Source organism: Crocuta crocuta, unplaced genomic scaffold (assembly GCF_008692635.1).
Source record: "Crocuta crocuta isolate KB4526 unplaced genomic scaffold, BGI_CrCroc_1.0 scaffold95, whole genome shotgun sequence".
NCBI classification, from domain to species: Eukaryota; Metazoa; Chordata; class Mammalia; order Carnivora; family Hyaenidae; genus Crocuta; species Crocuta crocuta.
The window spans coordinates 9597968-9614503 of NW_027530971.1; the positions used below are offsets into that span (position 1 = coordinate 9597968).

General features: G+C 42.8%; 1 protein-coding gene across 1 annotated transcript in view; it reads left to right on the forward strand.

Annotated features, from left to right (window-relative positions):
* PAPPA (pappalysin 1) overlaps positions 1–16536 on the forward strand; it is a 243099-nt gene that overhangs the window by 71334 nt on the left and 155229 nt on the right. Inside the window, exons 7-8 of the mRNA XM_077769774.1 lie at positions 1641–1762; positions 9234–9732. Coding sequence (XP_077625900.1) covers positions 1641–1762; positions 9234–9732 — 621 coding nt within the window. The remainder of the gene's footprint in view (positions 1–1640; positions 1763–9233; positions 9733–16536) is intronic.

Genomic DNA, 16536 nt, shown 5'->3' on the forward strand with positions numbered 1-16536 from the left:
TATCCATTTTCATTCCACCACCCAGCCATTGCTGCCACTATTTTGTCATATTGAAGTTATTTGAACAGTATTTAGATGCTGCTATAAATTCAGTTTTGTATACAAATTTTTCATTTAACATTATAGCTTACGCATTTTCCATGAAATTTCATGGAATATTTTTGTAATGACAACTTACCATTTTATTGAACATATTAATCTTAGGCTATTTCATCATTTTCCTATCACTGGATATTTTTGTGCTTAAAATTTCTAACTATGTATGCTTTCATATTTACACTGATAAAGCTGAGGATGCAAATTATATAATTTGAGGGCCAAGACTAGGTTAGTCATGAGTCCTAGCAACGTGTCTGAGTGATTAATATTCATCCCTTTATCTACCTACCAATTTGTCCACCCAGCCACTCATTCACCCACCCACCTATCCATCATCCATCCATCCATCCATCCACCCACCCATCCACTCACCGATCTACCCAGCCAGTATCCACCCATCTACCATCCATCCATCTACCCACCCATCCACCCATCCACTCATCCATCCATCCGTCCACCCACCCACATATGTTGACAACCATATAAGCAGATAAGCAGGAGAATGATCTGTTCAGATGTAGGTTTGGTGACGAGTTCCCTGGTAGCTGTGTGGAAGATGAATGGAGAAGACCAGTAGACAGATGCTTACAAGCATATCCTTTCTTACCATGTGATCCCAGGGGCTATAGAGTATCTCTGTGAAGGGAAAGCCCTAAGGTTCCTCCACTGTATCTTTAAGGTAGTCAAAGGATAAAGATTCTTCTAGGAATGATGAAAGAGGTATTGGCAGGACTGTTGTATTTTGAGAAATAATGGGCTGATCCCTCTCCCCTCCTGGCAGCTGCCTCCTAAACAGATGCCAAGTCTGGAGAACAAGCAAGATCCCAGAGGCTATTGTGGCTAAAGGGAGATTGAATCCAGATACATAAGGCACTAGATGGTAGTGGAAGCTGCCATGATATTCTACTTCTAGGGCAGTTCTCCTCAAGGGATTGGCTTGCCCCTTGGAAAGCTGCTAAAAGAGTTTGATGCCATGGTAAGGAAACTGCTTTTGACTGTTAAATCAAAGCTGATTTATCCATCCACAGAATATCAGGGCTGGAAGGTTCTCTAGGCATCATCTGGTTGAGCTAACTAAGTTTTAGCTGAAGGAACTGAATCATGCCTTCTTTCTATTTAACACCTAGGACCCAGGATGGTGTCTGGCACATGGCAGGTACCTGATAAACACTGTTAAAAGAATAAAATTTGAGGTTAAATGGGACAAAGGACTTTTTCACAAGCATACATCAAGTCCTCAGTAGAGCTTTGAATGTCTGATGAAACTAAGATTAGTACAGGTAGTAATTATTTGGCCTGTTGATTCTGTACTGCCTGAAATTAAAGAAGTGTATCTACCATTAGGACAGAAACCACATAGGCCTAAATAAGATCTTTGCTGGACACTGGGGAGGAATTTCACTTATGCTCATATACTGGAATCTTTGGCAAGGATAAGGAGAATAGGAAAATGTGGAATTGTTGTGTCTTCTGCTCTGGATCAGGAGCTCATTCAACTGTTCCTAAGTCAGTGCATTTCCCTTCTTTCCTTGGCCTCCTAGAGAATTGGGATCAGCATGTGACCTTTGCCTGGAAGGGAGAATCCTGGTGCAGTACGCCATCAATGCTTCCTCCCCAATGCCCTGTGGCCCATCAGGACACTGGAGTCCTCGGGAAGCAGAAGGTAAGGCAACCTGGAAGCTCATTTACAGATTAGGGGTGCAAAGAACAATTCTTTACATACTACCTCATTTGATCTTAAGATTGCTATGCAAGGCCGAGTTTTTAAGTTTTATTTTTGTCTTTTTCATCAAGTGTTATTGAGACATAATTGACATCTAACATCACATTGTGCAAAGTGATAGTTTGATACGTGTATTATTGTGAAGTGATCACCACAGTAAGGTTAGTTAACACATCCATCATCTCATACTCTTTTTTTTTTTTGGTGAGAACCTAGAAGATCTACTCTCTGGGCAGTTTTCAAGTGTATGATAGAGTATTATTAAGTAGAGTCACCATATTGTATATTAAAACTCCAGAATTTATTCATTGTACAACTAGAAATTTGCACCCTTAGCCCAAGATCAAGGCCAATATTTATGCATCAACTCAACACATATTCTTTGAACACCTTCACTGTCCTAGGTATGTCATCCCACTTTAAATTTAAGGAAACCAAGGTGCTGAGATATTGAACAGGTGACTGAGGCCACACACCTGATAAAGATACAGTTTGTATGTGTGTTTATATATGCCTCCTGACCCTGACAGCCTGCTGGTTCATACAAGGTCACTTAGAATCAGCACACATACCTGGGTGACATATACCTGGGTGAGGGATCAAGGCTTCAGTAGTCATTATCTTCTTTGATTGTTTCTGGGAATACCCGGGGCATCCACATATGTACTACAACTATCCCTCTTGATGTTTCTGCCATGAACCCTCCTTTTTAGGATCCATTGAGCAGCAAGACGCTTGAAGGAAGCACCTTATGATGGCCACTGTTGTGGGCTATCCCCATGACCAGACCCTCCCCTGCCCAGGGGTCTCCCGGACCTCCCTAGGGCTAACAGTCTCTGTGCGCTCTTCCAGGCCTGCTCACTGCCAGATCCACCAGGTTTTCTACAGAAATTAAGAGAGTGCCTTTTACCCAGTCCTTTCTTCCATGGTCACTTGGTTTTGCAAGCAGCCACTTGGAACTTAGAGAATCTCATGGAAAGTTGCCTACTCAGTTTCCTTCTGCAATGTCCCCTTCTTTAGGACTCAAATCTAGTGCCCGAAGCCAGGCTGGCAGAGACCCCATGTTCACCCTTACCCTCAGAGACTTCCGCTTAGAACCCCCTCCCAGTCCCTCTTGCTTCTGTGCAGCAGAAGCTACCCTTCTGTGCAGGGTAGCTTATGTCCATGGTCCCTGGGTGGGGACCACAGTCCATCAGAGGAGCAGAATCTGATTCCTCACTGAGGTTCCGTGAGAACTCCCCCGTTTTCCTTTATATTTTTGGAAAGGAGGTTGAAAAGAAAAAGCTAGAGAATAAAGCAAGGGAGAGGGATCAGAGAGGAAAGTGAAGGAGAAAAATGACAGCGCTGTACTTTGTTATCTTCTAAAGTAGCTTAAAATAAAAATGAGAGCTGAACTTGGGAACTCTAAACAAATCCATCTGGAATGTAAAGCAATAGGGATGTCTGGGAGAAGCCCTCAGTTCAGCCTCACAGAATCACGGGCTGTCATGCTTGGAAGGGGTGCCCGGGTCATCCAGCCCCAGTTCCCACCCAGTGCAGGAATCCCCCTCCTTCCCTCCCTCACCAAGGCTCTCCTAGCACCAGCTCATACATTCCTTGGCCTTCCATTCGTTAGAAAGTTCTTCCTGAAGTCTATGGTCATGATTTTTCCATCCCAGCAGAACCCACGTTGGGTTCTCACAGAAGAAATGCATGTCTCTTGCAGCTCACAACACATTGTGTGCATGCAGAGTGAACAAGTCTCCCCTGTGACCTCTGTAGCAGCTGTGTGCCCAGCACTGTGCTGGGTGCATGAGCAAGGTGGAGCTGACCGTCCAACAGGGGTGCTGGAGGAGTGAGAGGGTGATTACCATTGGGTGCAGTGAGGCTGTGCTAATAGGAGCACAGAGTGCTGGTCGGGGGCAGGTGAGTGAGAAGCTGGCCTCATCCAGAACTGAGACTTAGGCCACCCAGGGGATGTCACCACACCAGTGAGCAAGGCACATTTGAGAACATGAAAGAACCTGGATATATTTAGAACAGTGGTGTTTTGAGTGTGATCCGGGGGGTTTTGGCATTCCTAGAGACCTTTTGAGGTATCCTCAGAGTCCAAAATTATTTTCATAGTGATGCCATGATATTGATTACCATGAACTCCTATTCTCTCCTGAGAATGGAGCTTTCCAGTGGCTGCATGGAATGTGATGTTATCACTGCTCCAATAGCTAATGGAGCACATGCTTATGTGTTCTTGCATTCTAAAGTTTCTCAGTTTTCATTGATAATATAGTAACTACTAGTAGATGTAACCCACATAAACAGAAGCTCTTCAGTAATGCTATGAGAGCTTAAGAGGGTTTGGAGCATGAAGAGTAAGGTGTGGGTCAGGGGAGTTTGGACCAAGTGTTCTATAATGACCGGCTGAGGACGGGTTTATGCTGAGGGCAGAAAGGAGGCACCACATGCCTTGGCAGGAGTCTGGAGCATGGTGAAATGTACATGTCAAGATTACATGGGTAGCTCTGTGGCGAAGAGCCTGGGGAGGAGTGTGCTGGGGGGAAGGGAACAGTGGCTGTTGCAGGAATCCAGGAGAGGAATGGTGGTGGCCTGGGTGGGGTCCATGGCAGTGAGAAATGGAGAGAAATCAATGGAATTGAGAGATATTTGGGAGGTAAAATCAGCAAGACTCTCCACTGAGACTTCTCTGGCTAAAACCATCTTGGTTTGTTCTACCAGTTATGTGAATGAAATAATTTTCAGACATCTCTCCACACCTCCATCCAGCCCAACTGTCACTTGTTTAAGTCTGTTCCTGGTTTGCTCTTGACCTTAAAGCACAGTATGTAAAGCAGAGTTCAACTGGAACTGCTGAGCCCCCTGGTTCCCTGAGCTGACCCAGGCATGCAAGGAAACCCAGCAGCCTTGGGTTTTCCTTCAGGATATGTAAATTTAGTGCAGGCAGTCCAGGAAAAGACACTGTTCTTTTTTTAGAGCATCCTATTGCAGACTGTGTGATCCTTTTGGCTCAGACCCTTGTAATATCCTTGAAGAAATAAACTTTTCCATGAGCCAAACTCTGCAATTTATTTCTCAACTCATTTTCATCCTATTTATCTTTGCGTGTTTAAGTTTTTGGACTTCCCAAACTAACATAAAACTCCCAAATCCATGAGCAATGCCAGACAGATCTCTGGGGTAGGGGGATGAAGAGGGCTGGACCTTGGTCTGAGCCTCACCATCAGTGTGCTCTGTGACCTTGAATGAGTCACTTAGCTTTTCTGAAGATAGCATCTAATGCACAGAATAAACCTTCTGTCTAGCTCTAATATTCCATGGAGCTGTAACTTCTTTATTTTAACCCCATGATAATAAGATAGAAGATTTATCATTTAACAACATTTATTGCACATCCATGGTGTTTCATTAACTCTGTTTCATGAACTTCAGGTAAATACAGTCACGAAATTATTTCCTTTGGCCACAGAAAGTGGTTGGACTCTGAAGAAACCCTGCTTTCCTATATCTTGAGCAAAAACTGTATTTCATAGTTGAGTATTTCCTGAGGTGTTTAATATCATGGACAGTTGTTGCCCAGGACTTAGATAGCCAGACCTGATCAACTCAAGTCTCAGGTGAGGTCAAATGTCCAAACATATGATACCTCACAAATGTTGGGTTTTCGATGAGAGAGTGACACATGGCGCTAGCTGTTTTCATTTTTTTCTTGTCTGTGTGAGTCTTTCCCCCCATTTTTCTGCCCGGAATATTTAAGGTGTGCTGCAGTATTCATCTGGAAAAACTTGGCACTAAGTTTTTATAACTATATTTGTGTCAACAGCTGCAGAGTATATACACAAAGATATATAATAGATGTCTGTATGGATCTTCATAAACATACATTTAAATCAGCATAAGTATATATAAATATATTTCACACACATATGTGGTCTCATTTCTAGTGGACAGCTTGTATAAACATGTACCTTTTCATGTAATCAGCGTATATACAAAAGGGCAGGTATTAATAATGAAGTAACAGTACTTCTGTGCTTTTCTTTCTTTCCCCTTCTTTCTTACTTTTTCCCTCCTTCCTTCTTTCCCTTCTCTTCCCTTCCCCCTTTTCCCCTTCTCCCTGCCTAATAACCCAGTTGACACGCAGTCAACTTTCTAGCCTTGTTCATTTTTCCCCTGTTAGGCACTTTGGGTTGGTCCTTATCTACTCTTAGGGTCCCTTGTCCAAGTCACAGGTATGATTGTTTGCATTAGTGCAGTCATTTCTCATCTGGTTTCACTAGACTAGAAGCTCCATGGAGGCCAGAGGCCATGTGTGCAGAAACCTGTTTCCCCGGCGACTAGCCTAGCACTGGACATAGACAAGGCAGTCAATAATGATTCTCTGGATGGATGGATGGATGGATGGATGGATGGATGGATGGATGGATGATGGATGGACATATGGACAGATGGACAAATACATAGATATCTGTGACTCTGAAGAAGTGGTTTTGCTAAAAGACAATTTTCACTTGTTTGCTTAAAAATTTTCACTAGCCACCCCCTCCCCCCCATCCTTCTTCATATAAAGAACAGTTTCCTTAAAGTGACATACAAGACCCTCCATCCTCTGGGTTCTGATTCGCTTGCTGGCCTCACCATTTGCTACTCTCCCATTGTGCTCACAACCATAGTTGTCTTTGTCCCTATTCTCTCTCAGCTGTTATTTTTGCTTGGACTACCTTCTCCTCCCAAGCTTTTCCCTGTTCCTTCCTCCGTATGTTTCACAACAGAGGTAATCTATTTGTGAGCATCTAATAAATATCCCATCCCATTTTGAGTTTTACAGCACCCGTGTGAGGTAGGTATCATCAGAGTAGGGAACACAGTGAGTTTATAGTTCAAACCAGCTTCCATTGCTTCAAAACTTGGCATGCTGCCTGGATCAACAGTATTGCATAATATTCTGCTCCCCATCAGGGAGTGACTTAACCATCTGAGTTTCAATTCCCTCTTCTGGAAAATGAGTTTCATAGGACCCGTGCCATAGACTTATTGCGAGAATGGGGCACGTAACATGCTTGGCGCAGCACTGAGCTCATAGTCAGTTCATGGAGCCTGGTATGGTGTAAGTGGTTGCTGTATTGGTGACAGTTGGACTCCATAACCCTGAGGCTCTTTTCTACATGTAAAAGCTTGTCTCTGATGACAGGACAAGCTCAAGCTTTGCTAACGTCTCCATTTCTCTTTACCTACTTGACTGTAAGGTCCAGGCTCTCCTTGTTGTCCTTTGAAAAGCATTTGGTCCCTCTGTTGATTAACCAAAAACTGGGGAGAAGGCAGGAGCCAAACACATTTGTCATCTTTGCTCTGTTGTGGCTCCTGTCACTGATAGCCATTTTCTCCAAGGGAGAAATATCGTTCCATCCCTTGCCAGATCCAAGAGAAAGTGTGAGGAGGAGGTGGAATGTTCTCCTGGCACTCACCATAACGCAGGAGGCTTCCGTATTCCACAAAGCACTCACTGCTTTTGTAACTACCTATTACACAATATGAAGACAGAAGACTCTTCATTTAACAAATACTTTTTGAATATCCACTATCATCACTGTCTACAAACCAGGCACTATATTAAACAAAGGCTACCTGGCATTGAATGAAACAGAGCTATAAGAGACAAAAATGATAACTGTCTTACAGGATCTTGGTGACAAACATAAATGAATTAATGGCTAGGGAATACGTTTCACATACATTAAAATGTTGCCCTCAGCAAAGCTCAGTGAATAAGTGATAATGTATGTGCCAGTAACTCACAATGCTAAGAGAATCAGGACCCCACTCCACTGAAGTGGAGAGTCGACAAGAAGAAAAGCTTCAGCCTCGCAAGGGAATCTTATTTGTGCCTTGACTTAAATTACTGGTCACTTCTAGCCAACATTTGCTGCAAGTAATGGATGAATCTTGCCAAGAAATGGTGGAGAGAATCCTATAGTTATATCCATTTATTCCTGCTCTGATGTATTATATCTAAAAAGTCTTTTGAATTTTTCTCAACAACCCCCCCCCCTCCACTTTCCTTTCTTTTTCTCTTCTCCTTCTGCACTTGAAGTCTTCTCTTTTCTCCTTTGGCTGGGCAGAGGCATGGAGATTGGAGGCATTTTTATAGCCTCCACTGGAATAGCTTTTCCAACCCAAATGGTTTTCTAGTTTTCATATTGTTATTCCTATGATGCTGTAACACTACCACAAAGTCATTTCAGACAAAGATTGCCTTTTCCCTTTTTCTTTAGATATGTCCAGCATCCCACTTCCCACCAAAAGACAAAAAAAAAAAAAGAGTGGCTAATAGGACAACTTGAGATCCTCCATCCTACCCTCACCAGCTGATCTGTATCTCTTGTTAGACTCCCTTAAACAAATTAGAGCCAATCATTACAGAGTCCTGATTACTTTTCTCAGCAGTGCAAAGGAGAGCTCTCTGAGGGTCTAGGACTAAATGATCTCAGCAGAGAAAAATTCAGAAGTCGCTGAAGGCTGAGATCAGTGGGGATGAGGCATTGTCTCCCCAGGGAAGGAGTAGAAGAATCCCTCCTTTCTTCTTCCCCCCGCCTCACCCAGTCCTCCCCTTTCCTGAGTCAGACTGGACAGAGTGCTGAGAAGCTCAGTGGTATGGAATGACCTCATGTGGTGAAGAGGAGGAGGAGAGATAAGATGGCTCCAGGGCTGCCTTCCAGTTCTGTCATTCATGGTTCTAGACAGTTTCCCTCCCAGAATCCTCAGTCCAACGGGAAGATCTATCTGCACTCACCTCTTCTTTGCTGGAGGTTTCTGGTTCTTCTGTCATTTGAAGCAGGTTGTACTGAAAGCAGTACTATAGGGATTCTAGTTTATTTTTGTGGCCTCTGCATGCAGCAGGGAGAATAAAGAGTATGAACTTCAAGATGAGACAAAACTGGGTTCCGATGCTGACCTTCACATCAAGCTGTGAGACTTTGATCAGTCCACTCCACATTTCTGAGCCTTAGTTGCCTCACCTCTGAGATGAGTCTTTGCAAGAAATAAGCAGGTTCAGGGGATGTTTAGCAAATTTGTGTTGAACAAATATGTGTCCCTCCCTTCTTTCCATCTGGGGCAGCAAAGCCTGCAAGTAAGGGATGAAGAAAAAAAGTTTGGGCATTGACTCAATAGTAAGACACTTAACTTGAATGTAGTTTTGACCAAATGTTTGGTGATTCATCCCAGATCTGTATGGCAGGGGTGGAAATGGGCTGGGTGCTGTGCATACAGCTGATTCACCAAAACACTGAGAATCTTCCCTCTCTTTTCACCTCTATCTGAGCTCTAGTCAGACCAGTCTTTTCTAGTGTCTACAGGATGCTTTGAGGACCAGACTGAAGGGCTTTCAGGAACTCATACCCTCATCTCTTCTCCATAGGTCATCCAGATGTTGAACAGCCCTGTAAGTCCAGTGTCCGCACCTGGAGCCCAAATTCAGCTGTCAACCCACACACAGTCCCTCCAGCCTGCCCTGAGCCACAAGGCTGCTACCTTGAACTGGAATTCCGCTACCCCTTGGTCCCTGAGTCTTTAACCATCTGGGTGACCTTTGTCTCCACTGACTGGGACTCTAGTGGGGCTGTCAATGACATCAAACTATTGACTGTCAGTGGCAAGAACATCTCCCTGGGCCCTCAGAACGTCTTCTGCGATGTCCCACTGACCATCAAACTCCGAGATGTGGGTGAGGAGGTGTACGGCATCCAGATCTACACATTGGATGAGCACCTGGAGATTGATGCGGCCATGTTGACCTCCATAGCAGACAGTCCTCTCTGCCTAGAGTGTAAGCCCCTGCAGTACAAGGTGGTCCGGGACCCTCCTCTCCAGGTGGACGTGGCCTCCCTCCTACACCTCAATAGAAGATTCATGGACACGTAAGTGCACTCTCTGGATAAGGAGGTGGTCATATGGGTGGGCTGCGGACAAATGTAAGGAGGGTCAGAGAGGCCTGTCTTGAAAAATGTTCATCACATTTTTCAAGTGAGACTGACTCACTTCTAGGGATTCATAACCTGGCAGTGGCTGTATAATGGCCTTAATAAGGCAGAGTTGATATCGTGGGAATGGCAAAGCACAAGTAACCAGAAGGCCTGGAAAATGGGGAGAGCTCTAACGTAACTATAAGATTCCCAGACCTCTCTTGGTTTTCCCAACAATTAAATGAAGGAGGCTGTCTAAGATTAGCAATGAGTAAGTTAGGTATTACTCATGAAATTGGAAGAATGAAAGTTTGCTAATTTCCTTTTTATATTTAATTGAAGATTCATGCATTTGAATTGCTTTTTCAGTGAATGAGAAGGGGGTGAAGTAATATAGCAAGTTGCCAGGGAAATGAGCATAGTTCTGTGTATTTGCATGGGTATGTTCTTGGAGGGTGAACATCACCATCATGGTCCTTGTTTTGTTTCCTTTTCCAAAGTGGAAGAGAGGTTCAAACCCATTTGATTCTTAAGAGCCCTTGCAGCTCTAGGTCTTCAAGATCCTTTTGGGGTACTCATGGCTTTTATGTGAGATGGTGCTCATCCTTAATATTCATTTCTCAAGCTACATTTTCCTCCAGCATAGTCAGGATTTGTTTTCTGAGAAAGGTCCTCTTACAATGACCTCATTAGTGCTTTGCCCGTGTGCCAGACAACGGGTTGAGATCTTTGTATCTTCTATTCATTTCACCCTCTCCACAAACCAGCCCAGTTACCCTTCCTGTTTTACAAAAAAGGATGCAACAATTTCAAGATGTGAAGTCACTTATCCAAGGTCACATAGTTAGAAAGTGGTAAGATCAGGTTCTGTCCTGACTCCTCAGCCAGTACCTTTGACCAGTGTTCAGTTAAAAAGGCGATTCCAACTTCTGCTTTAGTCTAACAAATGAGGGTGCCTTACACCATCTGACTTGAGTACCAAGAATCTACAAAGTTAATCACCACACTTTTGTTGAACATTTGCTATGTGCAAAGGACATTGGTAGGGAACACTCTGAGTACTGGAAAGAACAATAGCTCAGAAGTCAGATGCCTTGTGTTTAGCCCCAGCTGGTCCACTTACTAATTTTAGATTAGTCCATCAATCTCTTTGAGCCTCACTTCCCTCTTCTGTGTGATGAAAGTGCTCAAGTCAGTGGTTTCTATGGGCCTTTTTGTGGCACTTTCTTTGGTTCTAAGATGATAGAAGACACAATCTCTGCTCTGTCTACTTGAAAATATTTACTAAGCCAGTCATTAATAAAAACCAAGTTCTGGAGGAAACTTTTAATCTTTTTAAGAGACAGAATCACTTTCAAATACTTTACCAGCACTCCCTTTTACATGCCAGCAATTAACGTGCACATCACAAGCAGACCCTTGCCCATTCATTGACTCAGAGATGAAGAACATCTGTTCAAGAACTCAGAGGCAGCACTTGGTTTGTGTTTGAGAATGTACTTAAAATTTAGAGGATCATCTTGCCTTGAAAATATTCCATAACTCTGTCTCTTTCATCTTCTTGCTTGTCTAGAGTGGTAAAGTTCTATAAATATGCATCCACTTAAAATTTCTTCGTAAAACAATGGAGAGAAGTAATAGATGCCTTAAACCCTCAAAACCCAGCTTTCATTTTTTTGGCCTGGAGTTGTGTGCCTGTGAGAGCTGACTTGAGTTGACACATGTGGAAATCCAACTGAAGAAGTGAGAGCCCCCTGAGTTCCATTCCCAGATAGTCATTGATTTTGCTCTAGGATCTTAGGCTAGTCACTTACTGTTTCAGGCCTTCAGAAGCCTTAATCTAGAAGGAGGAGGTTGTACTAGACTGGAGGCTCTCAAAGTCAGGTGCACATTATGGAAACTTAGAGGACTTTAAAATCACTTGTGTTTCACCAGCATCCCCTCTCCAACCGCATCTCCCACCCTCCAACACACACCCCAGGCATTTATTTAATTGATAAGGAGGATAAAGCCTGGCCATTAGGGCTTTTAAAGTATCACTAGATGATTATAATGTGATAAATGTGCAGCCACATTTAAGAACTACTGCACTACGGGGCGCCTGGGTGGCTTAGTCGGTTAAGCGTCCAACTTTCGCTTAGGTCATGATCTCGCGGTTTGTGGGTTCAAGCCCCGCGTCGGGCTCTGTGCTGACTGCCAGCTCAGAGCCTGGAGCCTATTTCAGAGTCTGTGTCTCCCCCTCTCTCTGACCCTCCCCTGCTCATGCTGTCTCTCTCTCTCTCTCCTAGAAATAAATAAAAATATTAAAAAAAAAAAAAAGAACTACTGCACTAAAGCAGGTTCTCAAAGTGGGTCCCCAGACCAGGAGCAGCAACAAGAGCTGAGAACTTAGGGCAAGTCTGTAGATCCCAGCCTCGACAACTTGATCAGAAATTTGGCAGGGCACCTGGGTAGCTTAATCAGTTAAGCATCCAACTTTGGCTCAGGTCATGATCTCATGGTTCGTGGGTTTGAGCCCTGCGTCAGGCTCTGTGCTGACAGCTCAGAACCTGGAGCGTGTTTCAGATTCTGTGTCTCCCTCTCTCTCTGACACTCCTCTGCTCAATACTGTCTGTCTCTCTCTTTCTCTCAGAAATTAAAAACAAAACAGAAAAAAAAACATTAAAAAAATAAATTTCGCTACAGGGTCTTCCCAAATTACTCTAAGACTGGCTACATACAAGGTTTTTTTTTTTTAATTTTAAATGTTTTTATTTTATTTTTGAAAGAGAGATAGAGTACATGCTGGGGAAGGACAGAGAGAAAGGGAAACAGAATCTGAAGCAGGCTCCAGGGTCCGAGCTGTCAGCACAGAGCCCAGTGTAGGGCCCAAACTCAAGAGGTGCGAGATCATGAGCTGAGCCGAAGTCAGACGCTTAACTGACTGAGCCACCCAGGTGCCCCATGGCTACATACAGTTTAATAGCTACTGCTCAAAGTGATCAATAAGGCTCAGTGATTTCCAAGGTCTCTTTCCCAATGCTCCACTCAATTTACAAATATGTATTGAGAGCATTCTGTGTGCCAGAGTGTTCACTGGGAGCTGGATATGTCAGGAATGACCCAGCGCCTTTCCTGAAGACACTCAGACTTCAGTGCTGAAGACCTTAGCCACGTGGTAAAAAATGAACCACTTTGCTTTCAGAACTGCCACTAGTAAGACCCACACTCTTATGCTCCATTTATTCTTTCATTCACTCAACAAATCTTTCTTAGACCCTGCTATGTTTCAGACACATTGCTAGACTGAGGACTTTATTGACTTCCTCTATGTCTTTCTTGAGTCCCAACGAGTTTATTAGAGACCTAGGCTGGACTACACTTCCTGACCTGAATGTTCTCTGAGACTCTAAAAGAAGTAAAACATTATTCCAAGTCAACCTACCATTTCAACTCCTTTATCTTTTGGTAATTCGAGTTCTGAACTCCAACACAAATACCTCTGTGTGTGTGTGTCTGTGTGTGTGTGTGTGTGTGTGTGTGGTGTATTTTTCTGCTTTCACATTTTTTCCATATCAAATAATTGGCTCTTATACAAGTTCTATATAAAGACTGTTTCGGAGAAAAAGAGGAGAGAAAAAATGCTTTCTTTTTCTTCCCTGACTCAACCCATTACATGATTCCCTTTGACCTTTGTCTTCATTTTTTTCACTCAGCAAAAATATTTATTCTTTCTGTTATCTGTACTGGAGATAATTTCCCAAGGTATGACATTGATGAAGGGAGAGGCTTCTATGCTTACCCAGTGGGCACTTCTAGGAGACTGATTCCTTTTGGCTTGCATGAGGAAGAAATGTGGACCATCTCCCTTAAGTGGAAACCCCTTCATTGAATGAGAAGTGACACTGGTGGAGAGAAAGGGGACCAGCATTGACTCTGCTACTAACCTACCATATGTTATTAAGACACATTGTATCATGTCTATCAGCTTTAGTTTCCCCCCTTGTAAAATGAGGGGCCAACACATTAAACTCTTGTCCGTGGGTAGACGTTGTTCTTAGGTGACAAGTAATTCATTCACTTTTTTGTGGTAAAGGGGACTTAAGAGAGACTATGAGAATCAGTATCCAGAGGGGTCCTCACTGAATCCCGAGGATGCCCTAGTGAAATGTGTAGTATGTGGAAAATAATAATGGTGATGATAAAAATAACAATAACGGCAAACCATTTGCTGTATATTCTCTCTGATTAAGAGCCTTACAAATATGTATAATGAGGTAAAGCTCAGAGAAAAGGCTGAAGCTCAGAAAAGTGATTTATCCAATGTAATACAGCTGGTAATGGCAGAGTCAGGTTTAAAACCCACATCTAATTCCAAATAACACCTTGTCAACCACAACAGCACACCATCTTCTGCTGTAATAATGCAAAGGCAGAATTCTAGAGCTCAGACGTGCATCTAAGCTAGCTGAAGTTTGAGATACAGCAAATGGAGAGCAGGCTACAACTCACAGGCCACTCAACCTCAGTCAGTTCCTGTGAACCACTCTTGGAGTCCAGAAATACAAGTTCCATGTCCAATTTCTTTAGGCATCTGGCTAGGAAGAAAACAGCAGTGGAGCTTCTATTTCTCAACTTGACCTCCAAGTGCTCTGCACTGGCCACCATGCTTCTTGGGTCTCCATGGAGTTTTTAGATTTCTCTAAGAAGTAAAGACTCTGGTTAAAATTAAGCTAGCTAGCTTGCTTTCTTTCCTTCCTTCCTTCGTTCTTTTTGTTTTGTTTTTTGGCTTAGAGAAATTGAGGTATAAAGCTAACCACAAACAATGAATGGAAGCTCACTCTCTTCACCCATTCATCTATCTATCCATCCATTTACAATTCATTCAGCAAATATTTAACAGTATCTATCAGGTACCATGCACTATGTTAGGAAATGATGGCACTGTGCCAGGACAGGCATGGAGTCTGAGCTCAGGGTAGTCACATTTTGGGAAGAAAGAGAGTTAGAGAAGTAGTGTCACCACAGTATATAATGCCCAGAGGCAGAAACAGAGACAAAGAGTCAGTGGCTTCTAACCCAAACTTGAAAGAATTGAGGTGCAATTAAGGAATATGAAATTCCTGAAGACTAGATTTTTTGCGCGTGTTTCTGCTAGTGTGTTCCAAATGCCTAGAACGATTCCTGGCACAAAGGAGATGGTGAATATTTTTAAATGGCTCTTGAATGAAGAATGGGAAGGAATTTAGCAGTTGAAGAGAAATGGAGATGCCATAATTTACTGAGTACCTACTATGTGTCAAGAACTTACTGAGATAGTTACTTAAATAATCCCATTAGATTGAATCTGTACAGCAGCCCCACAAAGTAGGTGATCTTATTGCCAGATTATGGATGAGCACCTGGCAGTGAGTCCTTACACAGCTATCAAGCCACCTTCTTGGGGTTGTGTGTAAATCCATCAATTCCAAAGCTAAGTGCTCTTAGTCATTCATTCTCTGGTTGAGCAGATATGCTTGTGTCTCTCTCTTAGTATTTTTGATTTAGAACTAGAAACATTCTTGGAAGTCACCTTTCCCAATTGGATTATGTGTGTATCTCAGTTAATTATTCTATTGATGCTTCTGTCATGTTCAGACGTGTTAACCTGCCAACATAATCTCTGCCTATTTTGCCTCACCTTCTTGCCATTCTCAATATAATTCTTGGGGAAAACAGACAAACATAAGGAAAGGAGATATTTATATGATCTGGGTGGAATTTCTTGTGAATACGTGTCCAAATTTTACAAAGTGGGTCCCACATCTCTTCCTTTGGACTGTATGTGCTCAGAACCCCCACTGATCAGCTCAAAAACCATAGTTCATTTATCAGTCCATTCATTCAGCAAATATCTTTTGATTCCTACCATGAATCCATCTACTTTATAGGCACCAGGGATGCAGTAGTGAACAGAGCAGTAGAGACTGTTGTTCTCATTGATTCCTACAGTGTAGCTGGGAAACATAAACCAGAAATAATTGCATAATATCACAATTGGGCAGCATTTAATGATTATAGAGAAATGGTAAGGGAAGGCCTCTGATGAGGTAATATTTGAACAGAGACCAAAAGTGTCTCCTGTTTGGAATACAGGTGTCATAGAACAGGATCTTTGGTCCTTGACCACTGTTTGGCTTGTCTTTTATTTAACTATGCTTGAGTTTTGTGTCTTTCATTTCTTCTTCTTTTTCCTCTCTCACTGGGTTCAGATTCTTAAGTACAAAATTTAACATGCTAATATGTGACAGAATCAGGGGTTCATGAATGCTTGTTGAATGAATGAGTAAAGAACGTGTCAGCAGTAACAACAAAGTTGAACCTCTGGGAAGATGGGTCTCTTGCCTCCAGATCGTAGCCATAACACTGACATGTGATGCCATATTAATTCTCAGAGGATTGAGGAAGTTTAGACCAAATCAGGGTCAACCGAAGGCACAAGTGGCTCTCTCATGCTGTTTCTATGGCTCTCAAGCTGACTCACCACCTCATTGTTTTTGTTAGTCCTATTTCCTTTCCTGGCTCTTTCTGTATGTTCCCCACTCATCCATTCTTTGTTCTTTTCTTAATTCATTCATCAGCCAAATAGTGCAAATCAAATATAAATCATGTTCAGTAATGTTTGTTGTTTGATTTAACAAGTATTTACCAAGTATCTGTTCTGTGCCATATACTCTGTTGGTACTAGGAATAGAGCCCTGATTCTTGACCTCATGAACACACTATTTAATGGTTATTTAT